This window comes from Sceloporus undulatus, chromosome 2, assembly GCF_019175285.1.
Source record: "Sceloporus undulatus isolate JIND9_A2432 ecotype Alabama chromosome 2, SceUnd_v1.1, whole genome shotgun sequence".
Taxonomy (NCBI): domain Eukaryota; kingdom Metazoa; phylum Chordata; class Lepidosauria; order Squamata; family Phrynosomatidae; genus Sceloporus; species Sceloporus undulatus.
In genome coordinates this window covers 35,339,594-35,363,699 of record NC_056523.1, presented here as the reverse complement: position 1 = coordinate 35,363,699, position 24,106 = coordinate 35,339,594, and the positions used below count along the sequence as shown (strand labels likewise).

General features: G+C 39.7%; 1 protein-coding gene across 9 annotated transcripts in view; it reads right to left on the bottom strand.

Annotated features, from left to right (window-relative positions):
• The window catches only part of MITF (melanocyte inducing transcription factor), a 256,829-nt gene that overhangs the window by 70,494 nt on the left and 162,229 nt on the right, over positions 1–24,106 (bottom strand). Inside the window, exon 1 of one of the 9 annotated variants that reach the window (XM_042451747.1) lies at positions 18,651–18,772. The exons of the other annotated variants lie outside the window; for them this stretch is intronic. Within the exon in view, the coding sequence (XP_042307681.1) occupies positions 18,651–18,706 (56 nt within the window). The 5' untranslated portion in view covers positions 18,707–18,772. Of the gene's footprint in view, positions 1–18,650; positions 18,773–24,106 lie in introns of those variants that run through there. 9 annotated transcript variants of the gene reach the window in all.

The window sequence follows — 24,106 nt, the reverse complement described above, 5'->3', positions numbered from 1 at the left end:
GTGGGCATGCACATGCACACTCATCTCAATCAAAATCAAAGTTCTAAGAGTAATTGAGCATACATGGGGAAGTGACTAAGCTGATTATTAAATGTTCTGCTCATCTTGAATAGTAATGCAAAAGCCAGAAGCTGAAAGCACAGAGAATTTGACATAAGCATAATGTTACTTTTATTCAGGCACATAATGCAGAGCATTTTGTTACTGTGCACACATAAGAGCATTCATTAGGTGTGAATGCCAGAGTTGAGAGACATTCCGTTCCTGTTCCATTTTCCAGCAAATGCCAACATTCCCTCCAGCTCTTCTCAACCCACCCATAAAAAATAGTTTGGAGCTAAAACATTCCTGATATAACACAATCCTTCTTTGGCATACAAAATAGATTCATATAAATTGAGTTTGTATTCACATGTTCTAATGAAAATTGTATATTCACACAGTGTAACGCTCCTAGCCAAAAAGGAATTTGAAATAATTAGATAAGTGTTAATAATAGCTTGTGTGTTACACCTAAAATTCCTTGCTGTAATCAAGAAATGAATACCTGTACCTGTAAAAGGGTTTGCCAAGGAGAAACCAGGTTGCTTAGAACTTTTCTCTCAACCAAACTTTCTAGCACAGATGTGAAAGTCTGAGACCACACTCCCAGACTGATCTTCAGCAACTGCTATTCGGTAAACTGAAGAAGGTTACCAAAAATCACATATGGATCTTAGAAACTACTGCATTACACTGGCAGTGAAGGAACTCTCACTTATCTTCACAAGTTTATAACCTGTTCTTGAAAACTAGGAATGTAAATCTTTGATTATTTTGCTATTGTATTCAAAGACACATTATTTTATTATTCACATATCCCTTTAGCTTTTATAAAGGCCTTTTCACACAAACCATGATTACACTCATTTTGAGTGCAACTGAATGTGTTTCTGACTATTCTGAGTATCCTGAACATACCGATACATAGATATTGAAGGCCCCATTCTGACCATATTAGTCCTAGTTTACGCAGCAGTTCTGGTTATAAGCCAAACTCTTCTAATTTTCCAAACACATCTATATACAACTGGACAGAAAGGAGCATTGCTTTCCAGTTAAACAGGGGATCCCTGTCATAATGTGTCCTGCCCCAGCCCTCCCATGACAGCAAGATACTGATGAGGGTCATTGATGAGGAACATTCATCCTTCTTGCCACAGACACTAAACTGTGCCTCTGTTTTTGTGCCATAATATGATTTCTCTACTTAGAATTTCTACTTTTGGAAAGAGACTGAGTCACCTCCTTCCTTATTCAATTACACTATCTGCTTTTAAAAAAGGGCTTTCCTATGTCCAGAATTCAGTAATATTTCAAACAAGCAAATTAATTAAAGTAGCCCCGTGTGGTGCTTTACAGAGGGCAGTCCTCTATATGAATGAAGGCCAGAGAGCACTATTTGCAGGGCTGTCCACTTCAAGTTTAAAGATAAAGAATCACAAGGAGGGACCTTGAAGTTAAGTTACTTCAACGCCATCAGTTGTTAGCACCTGGACAACAAACTGAACAGGTACACAAGCTACATGGTCACAGTCTTCCTGACTATGATGATAAATGTTGTATGTCTATTTAAATAATGACAGCCAGAGTGGTGGAGTGCTCTGAGTGGTGGACTACAATTCTGGACATCAATTCCTTGCTGGGCCATGGAAACCCACTGGATGACCCTGGGTGAGTCACACACCCTCAGTCCCAGAAAACCCCATAATGGATTTGCCTTGTCATCATAAGTGGGAAACAACTTGAAGGCATGCAAGAACAATTACATTTAAATATTCCAAAATTTTCATCTATCTATCTTAACATAAGCAAATATAAAGCAATTTTGTGGTTTTTTTAATCTTCCTGCTTGGTCTTTCTTTTTTGTAGTGATACATAAATAGCCACCCTAAACTTAATCAAAATGAAAATAAATCAAGTACCAGTGTGAATTACATTCCTAGTTCTGATCCAAATGCTGAAAACTTTCCTAAGATAGATTTATCCTTGCTGTTGCTATTTTTTAAAAGTCTATTTAAGCTTGGTACACTAAATGGGTCTCTATTGTTACTGCCAGTGTATCAAAGCACCAGATGGGTTTGGAATGTGAAGGGATAAAAAGATTAGCCTACAGTGTGCCCTGCAATGTGTGGGTGGTTTTTTTGTGCTGTTTTCTTCCAATATTCAGCCAATCTTGAGCTAATCTTAAGGCTACTGCTTAAGTTCCCAGAACTGTTACCATTAATGCTTCAAACAAGCAACAGAATAATAAGAACGGCATTTCATGGCTAAACAAGAAGTGGCATTTGGAGAGATTTGATGGGAAAAAATGAAAGCATCTCACAAAGACCCATATTAAAATTCGTATTCATATCCACAGGTGAAGGTAAAGGAAGCAAACTTGAATTATACAAAGAAGGGGATGGCTCATTTGCAGCATGCCAAATGAAGACCAGAAAGATAAAAGTGATTTTAAAAGGGCTTTCTACTAACAAAGAAACACCAGCTGTGTGTCTTCAACCGAATGGGACTGTTTTTGGAGGTAAGCAGCCTTTCAAAACATCACTTAAGATAAAATACACATAAGCGTTATGTCTTTGTTATTCTCCTAAATATGGAAGGAGTGTGTGCGCACACACACATAGAGGAAAGGTTGTAAAAGTTTAGCAAGGACCTGATTATTATTTTTTTAACTAAGTGGAAAGTAAATGTAAAAGAGAAACTTTTCACTAAAAGCAATAATGGAGGGTTGAGATGAGCTCTCAGACTAATCAGAGGTTTTCAGTATCCTAGGAAATCATAAGATAGACTAAAGAAAGCTCTGATGGAAGCAGTTATGAAGGGGGAAAAGTTTAACAAGTTTACATGAACATTCTCATGGTGAACTGACATGTTTCAATAGAGGGGACCACAACAGGCAAAGAAAGAGAGTGCACAATCTAGAGAACAGGAAATCCTTCCTAAACAATAGTCAAAGTAAAGATTACCTATACGTAGGTTGTGGCTATGGTTTTGTTTGTTATTTTCCTTACCCAAAAAGAAGGAAAAAATATCAGGAGCCTACTGAAAGTTTCAGGAGCAAACTGAAAGTGCATGCGACAATTGATAGAATGGCCATAAAATAGTACACTGCCCCACCCCAACACACATACATACAAGGGTTTTAATTATGTTGGGTGAATCTGCCTTCTTGGCTTTTCATATTGTGGATGTTATCCAGTCACAACTTTATTTCATCCCATTTCTGCATTCCTGAAGTACTCATGAAAATTCACATCGACTTTTGCATTCATTCCCCCAATATATACATTTTTGTGTGCAATTTTCTCTAAAGTATGCCCTTTTGTGCATTTTTCTCCCAATGTGTACTTTTTTTACACATTTGGGAAGAAAAATGTGTACATTTTTGTACATTTCCTCTTATGTTAACACATCTTTCTATACAGTTTTTGATAAAATAACTTCTTTGCAAACTTTAGAGAAAGAAGACAACTGAAGAATAAGTTCATTTTGTTTCATGTTTTAGTTCAGAAAGTGCAAACAAGGCCAGCTCATTTTAAAATGCAGTCTCAGAATGGTTTTTAGTGCTGATGTGGACTGATTTCCACTCACTTGTATTCTAATAAGGAAAAAGAGTAAATGAAACTGCATTATACATACTAAATGAAAAGTGCTTTTGAACTTCATTCTCACAGAATGAAGCCTATTTAATCAACTGAGTCCTAGTAACCCGAATGTGTTTTAGAGTAAACTGAACTGTCTCCTTTGTATAACAGTGCTTCTGGAGGATGGTGGAACCCACAGGTAACTTAGGGAAAAAAACCCTTGTCCATTATATCAGATTCTCCCAAAGGTTTGGATTTCAATTCTCAGAATGTCTCACCATGAGCCATGCTTGCTAGTGTTTTTGAAAACTGAAGTCCAAAGGAGTTGGATGACCAAGGGTTGAGAACCACAGTATTAGATGGAATTCCATTACGGTCATCTATATTTTTGTTATAGGAAGGAAGATGAGTGGGCAAAGTCTGATTAATTCTTTCTCCTCACACAGTATTTCCACTCAGCAGTATTCCTCGCAAGCTGCTTTGTCTTCCTTGGGATTCCTTAGATCTTTTGGAGCTTATGATTCAGGATATTTTTCTTCCCTATTCACTGAACATTCCTGACAAATTCACATGGATTTTGCTTTCTAACAGTATTCCAAAATGCATATTATAGGGAGAAAAGTGAAGTGTGAAACAATGTTTGTTCTGTGTGGAAAAGTGTAAAAAATAATTAAAAAAAACCAAAATGCATATTACAAATCAAAAGTGGAAAGTTGTTCTGTCAGTTAAAAACACACACTTTTCATATAGACTGAGACCAACATATTGCCATTCCCAACCATTTTTTTATTTGTTCAGTGTCTTGCATGAAATTATAAGAATATTCCTCTGAAATAAATGGATTGTGAATTACAGGTATTACTTACATTATTAGTTTACTTTGAAATGAAGATATTTCATTTATGGAGTCAACACCTGCATCTTTCCATTGTTTGGGGATTCAGCAATGTACTTTTGCCCAATTGTGGAAGTGTGTCTTCCCTCTAGTCACTCAATACTTCAGAATAATTATTTGACATTTATTTTGCCTGTTAAATAAATGGGTTCCAGATCCTGATTTATACTTTTGTGAATTACACACCTATATCGACACTAGTGTGTGCTGTTGGATAAACTACAGGAAATCCTACATGGGAAACAGATTACAATAGTGAATGTACTGTAACAGAAATATATTTTAGTTAAGTCAATGATTCTATACATATCAAGATATCCAAATGTGTTTCTCCTTGTCTTGTAATCCTTTTTTTACTTCATTCCTCAACTGAACAATTAATTGCAGGCTGTACTGACATTGGACTCAACAGTGCTAAATTAATCCATTAAAACAAAACAAAACATGGGATCCAGGTTTGTTATTTTCTGCCAAAGACAGAACAATATGCCAAGTAATACTATTTTCATGTGCTGATTACTAATGACATACACTATTGATATAGGCTGTGCAGAAAATTTCTCACACACTACAGGATCAAATAATCATTAAAGCAAGTTCTCGATAGGAGAAAACCTGGGGGGGGGGGGTGAGTGTGTGTGTGTGTGTATAATCATTAATAATAAGTGACAAAGAGAGATCCTAAAATTCTATACAGCTCACTGAGTGAAGCATAGATAAATACAAGAGTGAATTAAAACAAGACAGTTTCTAAGCCAGCTTTAAACAAGATGGTTTATAGTGCAGACAGATCTAGATTTCCAAAGCTCAAGTCTGTTTTTAAATGGTGGTATATATTTCAAATTCTTGTTTTAGATGTTTGTATTTTTCTTTGAATGCAACTGTGATGAATGCTTTTATGTATGACAGAAGTATTGTGAGGGAACTTTGTCCTAAAAGGAAACATATAAATATTTAAATAAACAGATAAATGAATATTATTATTATTATTATTATTATTATTATTATTATTATTATTATTACATTTAACTATAAAGCGCCAAAAGCTTTACACAGCACTTTACAAAGCAAAACAATCTAAAATTAAAATAAAAGCCTGCCTACAGCATACAATCTAAAACCACCAACAAAGTTTTTTAAAATTAATAAAATATTGCTATAAGTTTAAACAGTAGTATGAAAGTACTGTATAAATTAATACAAATAGTCTGTCATAAGATCATACAGTCATGAAGTTAAGAAGAAAACTGGAAGGATTTCCTGAACAGAATTGTCTTTAATTCAGATTTAAAGTTGTCTAAAGAGGTAGCAATCCTCAAATTCATGGGAAGGAGATTCCAAAAGTAGGGGGCGGCACAGGAGACAGGGCAAACCCAAGTAAGAGTAGAGGAAACCCTTGGTTGACTCAACAGCCCAGAGTCCCTAGAGCGCAAAGACACACAGACAGATACAACATGCACAAAGAATCACTGGACTGTAGCCTTCATTCACTAATTTAAATAGGATTGGCCTAACCATTTTTACTGGGTTTTTAACAATTAGCATGTTTTCAACAGAAAGCCAGCACAGCATAGCATTTCAAGTCTTGGACTAGGACTTTAGAAGAGCAAGAGTCAAACCCAAGTTTCACCACAGAACCAATGCGTTAGCCCTAGAGGTCTTAGCCCTAGAAGTGAATGGCAAACCTCCAAATAAATCTTGCCAAGATTTTTTATTTATTGAAATAATAGGTTTAGGACACTGTAAAATAGAGCCACCATAAGTAGGAAATGATTTGAAGACACATAACATTTTCAGTGGATCTGTTCCACGAAAATGATGAGACAAGCCTGGAATATCTGCATATGTAAAGAGCCACTAGATAGGAAAGTTTATAAAAGTTGTGATTTTTTTATGTTACAAAGTATGTAAGCAAGATATATTAGTGGTTTACTTTTATAAACTCATTTTAAATGTTTACAATCAATGGAAGAACTGATGATTGGGACAGGAAGCAAATAACATTCCAAAAATTACATAAGATGAGGCCAACCAGTTTCAGGGGAGAAACTGACATTTTCGTTAACTAAATGTTGCTTACATAAATCCTACAGATGAATAATTTGCAATGCCATAGTTCCATGAATGATCTAAAGTTGCATTCACGATTGTGGAGCCCTTGCACACCATCCAATGGTAGCACTATGATTCCATTCTAACTACAGTGTGCCCTCTGTTTCCGCTGGGGTTTGGTCCCTGGACTGTCCATGGATGCTCACATCCTATTAAATACAGTGACACAGTAAAATAGTGTCTCTCATAAAAAATGGCAAAATCAAGGCTTGCTTTTTGGAATTTATATATTTAAAAAATATTTTCAAACTGGGAATGCTTGAATCTGCGGATAAAGTATCTGTGGCTACGGAAGGTTGACTGTACCATGGCTACATCCTATGGAATCCTGGGATTTACAGCTTAGTGAAGCACTAGAGTTCTCTGGTTGAGAGGTCTAAACACACCCTTGTAAATCTCATGGTTCCATAAGATATTGTCATAGTAAGCAAAGTGGAATCGTATCTCTATAAATGGTAGTATGAAAAGAACCCAGCTTCAGAATGGGCCTATTCATGTCTTCACTGTGCCTCCCTCCCTATCAGCATTCATATGAGGAAGAAACTGAAAGCCTCTACTTTAGAACTAAATACTTGAAGAGATGTCATATTGAGGAAGGAGCTAGCTTGTTTTCTGCTGCTCCAGAGACTAGGACCCATAGCAATGGATGCAAGCTACAGGAAAAGAGAGTCCAGCACAACATGAGGAGGAACTTCCTGACAGTAAGGGCTGTTCAACAGTGGAACAAACTCCCTCAGAGTGTAGTGGAGTCTCCTTACTTAAAGGTCTTTAAACAGATGCTGGAGGGCCACCTGTCAGGGATGCTTTGATTGAGATTTCCTGCATGGCAGGGGGTTGGACTGGATGGCCCTTGCGGTCTCTCTTCAAACTCTATCATTCTATGATTATGTCCATGCTCATGGGGAACTGTAGTATTTTTATCCAGCAGACCACCAAGTTCAGAAATCCAGGTTTCAATCAGAAAACCTTTTCAAAGAAAGTATAGATCCAGTCCAATGATGTTCATTGTCAGAACAGACCAACAAATGTTAAAAGTGCCGAACTCCACACAAGCCAAACTTTGAGGAGGGTTTAATTTTTATTTGTTACAATTAAATAAACTCACTTCTCTTCTCTTTCCCATATCGTCCCCTTCTTTGTTGTTACAATTAGATTCTTTCACAAAAACTAACTTAATCAGCCTTGGCTCATGTATCTGGGATTGCCAAGACTTAGCAATACCATTCCTACTGTATTATTCCTTACACTTAATTCCCAATATCTTATGAGAGGCAAGTTGCCTATGCAATTCCTGACATTGGTCTACATCAGCACCATTTTATTTAAATATTGCTCCAAGAGATATCATTCTGTATGTACACAATATTAAGACACCAGCGGCCAGAGGTCACTTTAATTAACATATTCATCATTAATGTGATATTTGTTTTTGCATTTGTGGTGTTATACATAGGACTGACTGTGTATTGGATTACTATTAACTTTTCTCTGATATTTAATTATGTCACCTGTCATATTATTTACTTTTCCATTATCTTTTTTAAAAAACCCTCATCTATAAAAGTAAAACACTGAATTTAAAAAAAAATCTTCAAAAAGCCTCAAAACTATAAAGTAAAGGTAAAGGTTTCCCCTTTGACATGATTGTCTAGTCATGTCTCTTATTACTAAGCCAAGGGAGCCAGCATTGTCAAAGACTACTCCAATAGTCATGTGGACAGCATGACTGCACCGAACGCTGTTACTTTCTCACTGAAGTGGTACCTATTTTTCTACTTGCATTTGCATGCTTTTGAATGGCCAGACTGGCAAAAGCTGGGGCTAGTGACAGGAACTCACTCCGTCATGTGAACTGCTGAACTGCCTACCTTGTGGTCATCAGAGTCAGCATCTTATCCCTCCTCCTCAAAAAATGGAAACACCAAAACATAACAGTGTTACTAGTGGTTTACATTGAGAAGTAAAGCAAGTTTCCAATGCCCAAGGTTACCAGAATGGCTTTTTAAAAGCCAAATTCCATAAATCTAGCTGGTTGGCATCAGAAAATTCAGGTAGATTTTTGGCTTTTTCCTGGCTTTTTAAAATGCTAAAATTATCTTCACAAAAATTACATAAATCATTTTCCTTTCAGACAGATTTTTCTGGTCAGTCACATTTGGTAATACTTGAATTTCTGCCATCAAAAAGAGTCAAAGCCGCATGGTGAACACATCTAGGTTGGGGCTCCCCCTCCAGTTTGTCTTGGCCTTCTGAAGTGTATGGATGTGATTTAAAAACCTACCATGAAGTAATAACATTTGTGATGAAACTGTGACACCTTCAACTGTTTTTCTAAATCATTCAATTAGCAACAGAGTATAACATTTATTAAAATCTGTCTTTTTCTGGATTTTTTTCTGGTATTGCTTGGCTATACATTAAAATCTGGTAATCCTGTCACTTGCCTGAAAAAGGAGCAAAATGTACATGATGATATTGCTTGTCATGTGTTACTTCCAAGGTTCATATGCCTGTAACTTAAAAAGATGGCTCCTCTTGGAGGAAGTTCCAGAAAAATCCAGACAGGTTTTTATATGCCACCATGCATGGGGCATTCCAGCTGAGGAAAAATGCGCAAGAGTGTCACATAGTGCTATATGTAGTGGTGAGAAATGTTCTGAGAAGTGTATCTGTTCCATTTGTGGAGGGGATGAAAGTTCTTGCACCTTGCCTAAATACCCTAAAGGCATCAGATCCTGTCTAATCTTGGAATCTAAGCAGAATCATCTCTGGTTAGTACTTGAGTGAGAGACCATCATGAATACTTGTAGGCTATATTTGAGGAAGGAACTGGCAAAAGCACCTCTGAGTATTCCTTCCCTAAGAAAACCCTAGGAAATTCATGAGGTCACCATAAGTGAACAGGAGACTTGAAGGCACATAAGCACACAAATTTAAGTTCTTGCAAAACGGTGAAGAATATTCAGCTCAGTTTTACCTGATGTACTCTGCTCCAAAATCTGAAAAATCTCATAGAAGGGGGCATTTACATATTATCCTAATTCATGTGCAGGTTACAGAGCATGCGGTGGTACAGAAAATACCAAGGACCTAAACTGTATAGATATTTAAAGTTCATAGGAAGCACTGGAATTAAAAACAACCACTTTCAGTGTACATGTAAAAGATAAAATTCTATTGCAGTTTTAACAACTTGGCTGACACATTTTGTAGGAATCAATCTTTCCAGGTATTTTTTGAAGGCAGACCCATGTCAAGCGTACTGAAGTAGTCTAGTAAGCCCATATCCTGAAGGCACCAGATCTTGACTCATCCCAGAAGCTAAGTAGGGTCAGGTCTGGTTAGTACAGTGGACCCTTGTTATACAGTGGGGCTTGGTTCCAAGATCCCCTGTGTATAACAAAATCCATGTATGCTCAAGTCCCATTAAATATAATGACATAGCAAAATGGTATCCCTTATTAAAAATGGAAAATCAAGGTTTGATACTTTATTTGAACATTTTCAAACCGTGGATGCTTGGATCCATGTATAAGAAGGGCCGACTGTACATTTTTATTATTATTATATTTATATTTATTTATATCCTATCCTTTTCCCAAGACTGGGACTCAGGGTGGCTTACAATATTAAAAAAAATACCATTAAAACATACAAAAATAGTACATTAAAATAGAATTAAATTACTAGAATAATTAAAACAAATTACATATTAAAATAGCAAATACTTTTAAAAGATAAAAATGTTTTAAATACATTACAACAATATAGCTTCCCAGGCTATTCCTTAAAAGCTTTCTGTTTTAAAAGCCTGTCTGAAGAGGAAGGTCTTCACTTGTTGGCAGAAGGCCATCAAGGAAGGGGTCATTCTGGTCTCCCTGGCCAGGCCCAGTCTAGGCGCAGCCACGGAAAAGGTCCTCTCTCATGTTTCCACCAACTGTGCTTGTGATGGCAGTGCTATGGAGAGAAGGGTCTCCCCTGAGGAACTGAGAGCCCAGGTCGGCTCGTATAGGTCTGCCAAATAGCCTGGAACTGAGCCATATAGGGCTTTCTAGGTCATCACCATCATTCTGAATTGTGCTCGGAAACAAACTGGTAGTGAGTAGAGCTGTTTCAACAGGGGCATTGTATGATCTCTATAGCCTACCCACGTTAGCAGTCTGGCCACAGCTCTTTGGACCAGCTAAAGTTTCCAAACATTCTTCAAAGGCAGCCCCAAGTAGAGTACGTTACAGTAGTCCAAATGGAATGCAACTAAGGCATGTACCATTGAGGCCAGATCCAGTGTCTCAAGGAACAGGCACAGCTGGTGCACAAGTTTTAAATCACTCCTGGTCACTGTAAAGACCTCGGCCTACAGGTTCAAAGTTGAATCCAGGAGTACCCACTAACTGTGAGCCTGTGTCTTCAGGGGAGTGTGGCCCCATTTAACACAGGCTGGAGCCCTATTCCCTGATCTGCCTTCCGAATGACCAGGAGCACCTCTGTCTTATTAAGTTTCAACTTGTTTGCCCTCATCCAATCCATTATTGATGACAGACACTGGTTTAGAAGCAGGACAGCCTTCTTGAATTGGGGTGGAAAGGAATGGTAGAGTTGATTGTAGAGTAGAGTTGATGGCACCAGACTCTGGATGACCTTTCCCAGCAGCTTCATATATATGTTAAATAGCATAGTGGAAAATACAGAACCCTGAGGCCAATGGCCAGGGGGTCAAGCAGGAGTCCCCTAGCACCACCTTCTGGGTTCACCCCTCCAGGAAGGAATAGAGCCACTGTAAAATAGTACCTCCAAGCTCCATCCCAGAGAGGTGGCACAAAAGGATACATGGTTGATGGTATCGAAAGCCACTGAGAGGTCCAGCAGAAGTAACAGAGACACACTCCCCCTGTCTAGTTCCCTGCGTAAGTCATCCACCAAGGTGATCAAACTATTCCTGTTCCATAGCCAGGCCAGAAACCAGATTGAAATGGATCTAGATAATCTGCTTCATCCAGAAACCCCTGGAGTTGGGAAGCCACCACATTCCAAAACCTTACCCCAAAATGCTAAGTTGGATACTGGGGGATAATTATTCATTACTGTGGGATTTAGGGATGACTTTTTTAACATAGCCCTCACAACTGCCTCCTTTATGCAAAATGGAATTCTGTAGGGAGGCATTGACTACCTCCTTTACCCACTCAGCCAGTCACCCTCTGGCCTGTTTAATAAGTCAAGAAGGACAAGGGCCTAAGACACATGTGGTGGCTTTCACCTCTTCAAGGATTCTGTCCACATCAGACTGCAAAAGTTGAAAAGTATCCATTAACACTAGGCAGACAGATGCCCAGTGTACATTCACGGGCACTGTATCAACTGTAGCCTCCAAGTCGGAGCAGATCTGAGTGACTTTATCTGCAAAATGCTGTGCAAATTCTTCACAGCAGGCTGCCAAGTGGTCTGCATTTTTGACTTTAGGGTGAGTGTGTAAGAGACCCCTGACCACTCAGAACAACTCTGCTGGACAACTTTGTGCTGATGCAATGCTGGCAGCAAAAACCTTTTTTTTTTTTTTTTTTTTGCTACCCACATTGTCACAGAGTAGGCCTTCAAATAGGCTCTAGCCCATGTTCAGTCAGATTTGTTTTGAGTCTTTTGCCAATGTTGCTCCACTCTGTCTCATTCACTTCATCACCATTAGCTCCCTGGAGAACCATGGTTTGACTCTGCTCCCTAAGAAGGGAAGCTCAGGAGAGATTTTGTCCACTGCCCTGGCCAGATGTCAGCCAGAGCTTCAACAGAATTGCTTGCTGAGATGACAAAAAACTCCTCAAGAGCCCTATAGAATCCATCCAGATCCAACAGCCTCCTGGGGTGGGCCATCCTAATCAGTCCCCCACCCCTGCAGATGTTCCAAGTCCCAGGGAGTCTAAACCTGACCAGATAATGATCTGTACAAGACAACGGAGCTGTGGCAAGTTCCTCCACACCAAGATCATCATCACCCCAACCAGCACAGAAAACAAGGTTCAGAGTGTGCCCAGCAGCGTGAGGAGGGCCAGATACCACTTGAGACAGTGCCAGCGTTGTCATGGAGGCCATGAAGTCCTGAGCCACTCCTGACAGGACAGTCTCAGCATGGATGTTGAAATCCCCCACTACTAATAGGCATGGAGACCCCAACACCAACCTCGAGACAACCTAAGGTAGTTCAGCAAGGGAGGCTGTTGAGAAACGGGGTGGACGGTACATCAACAGAATTCCTATACTGTCCTGGCTACCCACCTTTAGGTACACACACTCAAAACCTGTAGACTGTGTGAAGGGAGGGATGGAATAATGATAGGCCACTGCAACTCCACCTCCCTGCCTCTCAAGTCTTGCTTGCTGCTGCACAGAGACGCCTGGTGGGCAAAGCTGAGAGAGATTAACACACACACACCCAGCCTCATCCAACCAGGTCTCTGTAATACAGGCCAGATCAGTTTGTTCCTTCAGGATCAGGTTCTGAATGGCAGCTATTTTGCCATTTACTGACCTGTCATTCAGCAGCAGTACTTTGAAAGGAGACTGTAAGGGTCTCTGTGGACAACATTTCCATTCAACCAGTCCAGCAAGCCCGCAGTCTTGGCTTTATCTTTGACTCTTCTCTGTCGTGTATCCCTCAGATCCAGACCACAGCCAAGGCTTGTAGATTCTTTTTGTACAATATTGCCAAAATCCGACCATATCTCTCCGCCTCTACTGCCAAGATCCTGGTCCCTGCCCTAGTGATCTCACGACTTGATTACTGTAATGTCCTCCTGGCTGGGCTTCCTTTTTCTCACCTCCGTCCTTTAATCTCTGTCCAGCATTCAGCTGCACGCATTATCACTTCCACCCACCGCTCTGACCCCATCTCTCCTGTGTTGGCATCCCTTCACTGGCTCCCTCTCCCTTTCTGCATTCAGTATAAGCTCCTGCTGTCGACATTCAAAGCCCTCCATGGACTGGCCCCTCCTTACTTATCAGACCTTCTTTCTCCTCACCTTCCCACCAGGGCCCTCCGTTCTTGTAGTCAAGGGTTCCTGTCTCAGCCCAGGATTTCCTCTGCCCCATCCCGGATTCGCCCCTTTTCACTTGCTGCCCCTCACTCCTGGAACCTTCTTCCTCCACAAGCAAGAGCCATCACTTCATTAACCAGCTTCAAAACGGAGTTGAAAACCATCCTATTCAGAGAAGCCTTCCCAGGCATCGCATAATTGTCGCTTACTATCTGATGTTCTGTTGTTGGCTGTTTATCGATCCATTTCCTGTATTGCTATGTACTGTATATGCATTATCCTACTTGTGAGTATGTATTTTCCCTGGATAATGATTAACCTTCCATTTTGAAGCCAAGCCCTCCCTTCAGTCCATCTGCCTTGGTCCAGGCCTCGGAGGTTTAGAGGAACTGCTGGACCTCTTACCCTTTCCCGCCACCACTCCCTTCTCCTTCTGTGTCATGTCTTTTTAGATTGTAAGCCTGAGGGCAGGGAACCGTCTAACTAAAAGGATTGCATGTACAGTGCTATGTAAATTTACAGCGCTTCATAAATAAAGGTTAATAATAATAATAAAGGTCTCCATTGGTCAGAATACTGGGGAAGCAGTCCAGAGTATTCTAGCTAAAATGCTGTCCCAATGTCCCCTCTTGGGTAGTCCACTGTGATGTCGAGTGGTTGTTCACATGCACCTCCTGCTGTGCCACCTGACATCACTGCATCTGGCATAAGTTGCTCTACCTGAGGTCAGCCCGAGGTGTCCAGCATCATTTGCAAGGTTGGACTTGTTCAAACCTCAGAGCAAATGACTTGTGCATCAGCAGCACCACCAGGTGGCACAGCAGGATGTATTGTAAACAGCTGCCCAGTGTCTACATAAAAGGCTCTGGATCTGAAGATTTGGAGCAAAAGTTGATTTTTCTAAACACACACACATACACATACACACACAACCACCATGTTTTTGACACCTTGCACCAGAAATGCAGACTGGGCCCTGCATCTTTTGGACTGATCACTGAGAGGACAGGAAGAGTATATCTTATTTGGCATGTGAGGATAGGACCAGGTGCTGTGTAGCCAATATTCATAGGAAGGCAATAGCAAGCATCCTCTGAGTAAATCTTGCTAAGAAAACTCTATGATGGGATTGGACTAAGTCAGAGTCGACTAGAAAATGCATAACAACAACAACAGTAGGCTAATATATGGATTGTGTACAAGTTGAACCCATTTAAATAAGACAGCAGCCATGCTGAATGATTGTAGGGATGAATGTTTCTTCCATTGTCAGTACTGTACCACATTTAAATTAGGCCTGATTCCCCTGTAAATGTGACAAACAAGCCATACATTAAATTTCCCACAATTTGCACAAGCAGGAAATTTTCCTGTGTTCTTGGTTTACAGACACTATACAGTATTTTATATGTGCATTTTGCCAGTATCATGACCTGAATTGGGTTATTAATAATAAAAAAGCCTCAAGTTTTATTCTACCATTTTAAATATCTCGGAAATCTGGTGCTTAAGGGACACTTAATAGCAATGTTGAGTTTAATCTGTCTATTTGGAGAATGCTTGGTTCACCAACTACAAATTCAGGTGACCAGAAAGTGATTATAGGAAACTCCAGAATGATACAAGGTTAACTGACAAATGAGAACTGCAAATCTCACAAATAAATAAATGGGGTATAATTGAAGGGGGGACAAAATGAGGACATTGTATTTACAGATAAGAATTCTGCCCCCCTCATGAAGTTTACCTTTAGTCCCCAAATTTCTAGCACTGAAGTTACTAAAACAAATCAATAATTTAAATGTATAGTTTGGGTATACAAAGAAAAGGGGCAAGCAAAGTTACCAGAGGGAATGAAGACACAACAATATTAGTTCTAGGTGTGAATGATTTTCAGTGTTTCACTCTCTACAGGGCTCTGTATTTGAGGATGGAGGAAAATTTCATTCAGGGGGTGACAGAATTCTCACTTGGAGAGGCAAAAATTTAAGCCCTCGTTTTTCCTCCCTCTGCTGCACCCTATGGGTGAATTAAGCACCTTAGTGCAATAGTTACACTGACATCCCAGGATGGAGGGGCATGCATGCTTGTATTATGCCTTGGAATGTAGGTTTCTTCCCTAAAATAAGGCAATGTAGCCTACACAGAAGTAAACTATGAACATACTGTATCTTAAATAGAAACTGCTGGAACATTACGATAATGCCACCATTACAATTTTTAATTCTACTCTTTTTACTCATATACAATCGGAATATAGGTGGGAAACACTGAAATGTGATGGACCAGTTATAGTTGTTGCTGTGTGTCTTCAAGTCATTTTCAACTTATGGTGACTCTAAGACAAACCTATCATGGGGTAAGGAGCCCTGGTGGCGCAGTGGTTAAATGCCTGTACTGCAGCCATTCACTCAAAACCACAAGGTTGCGAGTTCATGACCAGCAAAAGGGCCCAAGCTCGACTCAGGCTTGCATCCTTCCGAAGTCGCTAAAATGAGTACCCAGACTGTTGGGGGGAAATTAGCTTACTTGCTAATTAGCTTACTTGCTGTTCACCGCTATGATCTTTGGAATAGCGGTATATAAATTAAAAAAAAATCTTGGCCAAATTTGTTCAAGGGAGGTTTGCCATTGCCTTCCTCTGAGGCTGAGACCATGTGACTTGCCCAAGGTCACCCAGTGGGTTTCATGGCCAAGCTGGGAATCAAACCCTGTTCTCCCTAGTCCAATACTTAGACTACTATGCCATGTTGGCTCTATGCAAAATCAGAAATATAAATACATCATGTGAACCACCCTAATTTGTATAGTTATCTCCTTGACACTGTTTTTTACCTCCCCATGCAGCCCTCCAGATCTGTTGTATAACTCCTCTCATCCATGGCCTTGTTGGCTGTGAATGAGAGAGCTGATGTTCAACTGATCTATAGGGCATTAAGTTCAGGAAAAGCTGCCTCAGTCTGATGTGAACATTTTTTGTGGGAAAATCCATGCATATATTCATAAAGCATCAGAATGTTCCTATAACTGATAAAGATAAAACACAATTCAAGCTCTTTTTTTAACAGATAAAAATGTATGTCTGCTGTACAACTGTACATTTAGTAATTTTCCATTTTCTACCTCATCCTGTCTTTAAACACACCTTCACAAGCTGTTGAGCAGCAATGCTTTTCCTAAACTAATGACAGCCTCTCTCATGACCCGATAACATTCACTAAATAATTATTAAGCTTTGGAGGCAGTTTCTTTCCTTCCTTCCTTTTTTCATGAGTTGCAATTCAATAAAGTTGATTTGCTTGAATGCTTAACTCAATTGCAGGACACACAACTCTTGGGACAAGTTGGAAATCTTTTACTAAGCACTGAAGTAGAGATGAAACAGGCAACCCTTGCAAAAGATTAGCAAAGAATATTTCAAATTCCTAGTAGCCAGACCAAGTCTGGGGGAAAGTGACTTTGCTAGTCATTAATATACCATACCTAGATAACATGTTCTGCAGAATCAACCGGGTCTATTTCCCCCTATTTATGCCTTCAGTAACAGGTGCTTATACAACAGGGGAGACAATTGTAAAATTTGATATTTTTTTCTGTGAGGTAAAGAATGGCTGCACAATTGGGATAGGATTCCATATTTAACTCATTTTTTCAAGGGAAAAAAGTGTGTGGTGGGGGATTCTAAAATGTCCAATTCAGATGGTAAGATGTATTTCACAATTTCATAAAGCATTCTGCATTTGCAAAGCACATTTCTGCAAAAATTGTATAAGCAATGTTTTATAAACACTACATGGATTATTTGTGTTTGTCTGTGCCATCAGGTCACCTGTTGACTTATGGCAAATTAATGCATTGCATGGGTTGTCTGTATCTTTTTAAATCAGTACTGTCTCCTTCAATGCTTGCAGCGTGCATGTCTACTTAATAAAGGGAAAAGTAAAATTATTGTACAAAATGCAGGGAAATCTAAGGGGAGGAAGCTGTGGGTGAGAGTTAGTGTGATATAGCAGTTTGAGCATTGTACTATGATTCTGGGAGACCAGGGTTCAAATGCCCACTCAGGCATGGAAACTCACTGGGTGATCTTGGGCAAGTCACATTCTCTCAGCCCCAGAGGAAGGCAAAGACAAACCCCTTCTGAACAAATCTTGCAAAGAAAATCCAGTGATAGATTTGCCTTAGGGTCTCCATGAGTCCAAAACAACTTGGAAACACACAACAACAGTAACAAGACAACAAGAAGGTGTGTTTAATCATTTTATTACAGGATGTCCTGACACCTTGTGACACCTTTTCTCAATGAGGACAAAGACATTTTAAAAATTGTTCATCTTCATTGGGGAATAGCACTGCATAAACAATCTACAACCTTTTGGATCAGGACCTAAGATTTTCAGGTTCCTCCAACTCCAAGCCTCAAAATGAAAGCTGGCAATACTTTTTACGTTAAAAAGTAATCTGACAGCAGATATGATAAACTGCAAGGACCTGATACTGATTATAGAAGTAAAACAACAAAAAAGATGAACCACTAAATTATCTCAGATTAAGAATAAAGCTGTATCACATTATACTGCATCACAACCAGAAAATGCACATCTTTATTTAGACACAAAGCAATATCACATTCACAGAGAGGGTCTTTCTGTCTCTAAAGAAAGTATGCTTGTTGTTTGAAAGTCCACTCATTTAAATCCAAATTCACTGTTTTGTCTCACCCATAAATTCAAGTTACTGTATGTAACAACAGAAAAGCCACTAAAGATATGCCGCTTATCTGTTTTCCACATTAAATTATTATCTTTATCTTATGCCGACAGACACAACTGCTGTGCCTTTTAGATAGCTAGAAGCTAAAAGGAGCCCTGTGTATTGAATAGTCCCTCTTATTGAAATAACAGTAACAGCAACAACCACTGTGTATAAACAATAGGCTCTTCTTTGGTGCTTGCACACCCACCCACCCACACAATGAAGTGTCACACTTACAGACAGCGGCTTTCAAAGGAGCAAGGCATGAGCATGGGAATTCTGAGTGCTTCCATCTTTTCCCCCTTACTCTTTAAGGTGTTCTGCAAAGCCCTTGGGGAACAGTCAAAGTCAAACCAAGTCCTGGCACAGGATGTGTCACTAGGGGTGGCTCTTGATAAAGGCCTTGGCAACTCCAATCCAAGCAGAGCTCAGAGCTCAAACGGGTGCCTTGGTGTCTCTGCATTAGCAGACCTGTTTAATCCAGCACCTACCTGAACGTGAGACAGAGTTTCTTCCACGAGGGAGGGTGGGAAGAAGAGGAAAGAACTGCAGAGATGAGAATGCATTTTACACCACAGTGATCTTTGAAAGCAGGGGGAGATTCAAACTGTTTGTTTTGGTCTCTTCAGCTACACTTTCCTGATTTCAAAATTTTTACCATAGGTTGAGTCTCCCTTATTTGAAATGCTTGGGACCAAGAAGTGTTTTGGATTTCGGACTTTTATCTATTTTTTAAAATGCATTTTTACATATGCATAATGAGATATCTTGGAGATGGGACCCAAGTCTAAACATGAAATTCATTTATGTTTTGTACATACCTTATACACATAGCTTGAAGGTACTACACAATATTTATAATACTTTTGTTCATGAATCAAAGTTTGTGTACACTAAACCATCACAAAGCAAAGGTGTTCCTACCTCAGCCATGCAAAAATGTTACTATCTCAGCTATGCACAGAGACAATTTTGGAGTATTTTGAATTTTGGAATTCTTTAATGTGATGACAATTACATAATAGTGAGTTGAAATAGAAAGTGTAAAGTTAACAGTAAGAAAAGTATATAGATAAAACAATTATTAAGAGCACGAAATAAACCAAAAGGAAGACTCAGGTGGTGGGAAGTTAGCATCTGACCCAAAAACCCTAATTCTCTCATCCATCCTGTCTTTAATGTGAGCACAAACAGTTATACTTATCAGAATTTTGTAAATTCTTTGGCATTGCTCTCTTTTGTTTCGTCATATATTCTAATTATTTAGTATATCAATAGGTATAGGTAGGTTATGCCTAGTAGTGTTATGTTTATTGTCTATGTTGTGGTTATTGTGGTACAGTGGTACCTCGGGATACGAAATACCCAGGTTACGAAATTTTCGGGATACGAAAAAATCCCATAGGGAATTATTGTTTCGGGTTACGAATGTTTTTTCGGGTTACGAAAAAACTTTTGGTGCTTTTTTCGGCTTTTTCGCACGGAATCGCGGCTTTTCCCCATTAGCGCCTATGGCAATTCGGCTTACGAAGGCTTTTCGGGTTACGAAAGCGGCCGCGTTACGAATTAATTTCGTAACCCGAGGCACCACTGTATTTGGAAATGTTATGTGGAAATGTGTATTTTTTGTATGTTGGAAAAAAGCAACAATAAAAAAGAGAATTTTGGAATTTCAAGTAAGGGATGCCTGATCTGTAGTATATAATAATTAGAGCATGAAACATTTTTGCTTTAGGAGAAAAAGAATTAAGTAGAAAAAAACCTAAGAGAAATATTTCATATCGATGATATAACAAGCATAGCAGGTGTTAAATACCTATATGTAAGGCTTGGTACAGACCGCCACTTTGTGGAGGCCTGGGGCCAAAATTAGGCTGGGGAGAGCGGAGCGTCCGCACGCTCTGTGCTCTTCCGGCACCATTTTGGGTGTGCACACATCCACACGCTGTGCATGCTGATAACACATCTTGTGCACCACATCCAAACAGGGCGGCACACAAGAGATGTCACCACACTTCTCCAGGGCACTAATGGCGCTTTGGCAGCAGCGCAGAAAGAAGCTGCTTTTCGCAGCTCCTTTTTGAGGCGGATCGTTGCCGCGCCAGTGCGGTTGGCATGGCAATGATCTGGGAGAAAGGGGCAGCATCTCAGCACTCCTTTCTGCCCGTCTGTATCCCCCCATGTGTTGAAGTTGACCTGAGGGCAGTTACAACAAATGTGTACAGTCCGTCACACTGGTTTTCAAAGGCCCACTTTCTTCACATACTTTACCAGCATAGGTGCAGGAAAGATTTTCTCATGTCAACAGCTAAGTACAGTGGTACCCCGGGATACGAATGCGCCGGGTTACGAATTTTTCGGGATACGAAAAAATCCCATAGGGATTTATTGCTTCGGCTTACGAAGGTTTCTTCGGGTTACGAAAAAACCGCGGCGCTATTTTCCGCCACCGGAGGGCAGCAGAGAGCTATTTTTCCATTAGCGCCTATGGGAATTCGGCTTACGAAGGTATTTCGGGTTACGAAATTAACCGCGGAACGAATTAATTTCGTAACCCGGGGTACCACTGTATTTGCTGCATTGCCAGGTCAAATGGAATAGAATCATAGAATTGTAGAGTTGGAGAAGACCACAAGGGCCATCCAGTCTATTATTTTTATTGAATTGTTTTTAACGTATGGTTTGTTATTTATATTGTTATTTCTTGTTGTTCACCGCCCTGATTTTCAGAAAGGCGGTATACAAATAAAATTTTATTATTATTATTATTATTATTATTATTATTATTATTATTATTATTATTATTAACCCCCTGCCATGCAGGAGCTCTCAATTAAAGCATCCCCGACAGATGGTCATCCAGCCTCTGTTTAAAGACCTCTAAGGAAGGAGATCCCACCAGGCTTCGAGGGAGTGTGTCTCACTGTCAAACAGCTCCTACTGTCAGAAAGTTTCTCCTAATGTTAGGTGGTATCGCTATTCCTGGAGCTTGCATCCACTGTTTTGTGTTCTAGTCTCTGGAGCAGCAGAAAACAAGCTTGCTCCATCCTCAATGTGACACTCCTTCAAATACTTAAAGAGGGATATCATATCACCCCTTAACCATCTCTTCTTCAGGCTAAACATACCCAGCTCCCTAAATCTTTCATCATAAAGCATGGTTTCCAGGCCCTTCACCATTTTAGTTGCCCTCGTCTGGACATGCTCCAACCTGGCACTTTTTGTTTGCTTGTTTAGTAATAGACAATCAGGCTTTATTCTTTCAGTTCTTATAAATAGTGCTTTAAACCGCAGTTTAATTTACATTGTTCCACACTCAGGTTAGAAGCATAGCTCAGTGAAGCTTTGCACATGCTTTCATCAACATTTTGCAGATTCCGTGGCATTTTATGGGAGTTTTTCTAATACTAAATTGATCTGTCCCTTCAGTTGCAGATTAATTTAATGTTCCTACAATCATTAACAGACATTCAGAGAAGTTTGTGACAAATAACAAGTTACTTGTACTGTAATAAACTTTCTTTGCAAGTAAGAAAAGTAGAGTTAAATTACATTACAACTGCAATTTAACAAGTAACAACTTCTGTATTTTGATACAGTTGTTTATCCTCATTAAATTGCAGAAGAATATATCCAGGTTTAAGTGAAACACTGTGCCTGATGTTGCTGCCTGTTTTCTTAAATAACTAATTATTTTAGTTGCATTTAAATGAAGAGAAAATTGAGATTTGCTTTTAAAAAACTCAAACAGGGGAGGGAGGCACATTGCAACTTTAACAGTAAGTAATTCTTTATAAAAGTAACTTTCCCAAATATGCAGAGATTTCAAAAAGTAATCCACACTTCATAAGGTCTCTGACAGAGAAGAGAATGTACAGTATACCTATTTACTGTTGTGAGCCAGATATACAGGCAATCTCCTTTACTAGGTAGGGCTGCCATATTTCTAGATAGGACTTCAATGAACTCAAGGTAAAACCAGTTATGTATAGTCAAATAGAAGGGTATAGGAAACCCTGTTTCCAAGCAGAAACTATCTACATGCATTTCAGTGACTTCTGTACTTCATATTTACTGTTTCTTCTTCATGGTCTCTGCGAATCACACAAATAGGTTATTGTGCACCTGCGCAGCATAAGTCTATAAATCTTAATCAAAAAACTGACCCCAAACTGAGTCAACTCCACAGGTCAATGTGAGTACTGTACTTTAGTTCTTATTTAAAGAAAAGAAAAGAAAAAGGGAACAAATCCCCTGGTAAAAGGCAAAAATAAAACCAATCTTGGAAGCACTGACCCAAAAACCCTAACTCTCTCATCCATCCTGTCTTTAATGTGAGCACAAACAGTTATACTTATCAGAATTTTGTAAATTCTTTGGCATTGCTCTCTTTTGTTTCGTCATTTGCATCATCGGTTACTTGCTCCTAAGTTTGCTCAGGTCACATCAAAATCCATAATTTTGGCTGCCAAACCTGCCCTCAACGTGTACATGAGTTTGACTTTTTGTGGACTGTATACAGTAATTACCTTTATATGCTGTCTTTCATTCAATGAACTTGAAGTAGTGTACAGTCTGCCCTCCTTATCCACAGGTTTTTTATCCATTGATTCAAGCATCCATGGCTTGAAAATATTCCCCCAAATGTGTGTTTGTGTGTGTGTGTGTGTGTGTGTGTGTGTGTGTATTCCAAATAGCAAACCTTGATTTTCCATTTTATATAAGGGACACCATTTTGCTATGCCATTGTATAAAATGGGACTTGAGCATCCATGGATTCTGTTATCCACATAGGGTCCTGGAACCAAACCCCAGCAGATGCCAAGGGCCCACTGTATGCAATTTTTGTCCTCCCCACTTTACCTTCATAACAACCATGTTCTAAGGCATGTTGGTCTGAAAGAGAGAAAGTGACTGGCCCATTAAGGCTCAGGACTTATCTGAACAGGCCAAAAGCCCCCCCCCCCCCAAAAAAAAAAAATTCCCAGTTTTGGTACAGACAGTTGGGATGACCTCCAACACCAGTACTGTAGCAAAACAAGGTTAAAATTCATTTTTAAAACCTTAATGGTTGTTCTGGATCTTTCCAGAGCTGTGTGGCAGCTGTCTGCACAGGCATCCCATTGGGCTGCAAGGGTATCAGCATATGACCATCACTGAATGCCTACTTCTGACGTCAGAAACAAGCAACCCACAGCAGCAATGGACATGATGGCCAGCCCAGTGGGATGCCCAGACAGACAGCTGCCACATCTGGGAAATGGAGGGCCAAGTAACAGGAGGAAATTGGGGCAGATGGGGGGCAAGAAACTCTGGGCTGCCCTTGGAGTATTCTGGCCAGTGCAGACAAAGCCTTTGTGAGGGATAGAACCCAATCTCCCAGATCTCAGTCTAACATTCTAACCAACACACCATGCTGTCTCTTAGCAGAAGTCTTCATACATGTTATTAGAAGTGTGGAACCCTGGTGATGGCCAACTAAGAAGAGATCTGACTGTAAAATATCCCATATCCAAGGGTTAGCCTATAATATTTTGTGGCCTCTGGTGGAACAGTGAATGGTGCCCCCCAATCACCCATGGCATAATGCAAGTATAAAAAACCAACCATGTTATTTTGGTACAAAAGGCAGAACCATTTTACAAAATGCTCGGCAGCCAAAATGTGATAATAAATTATTTGATGCCCTTTTG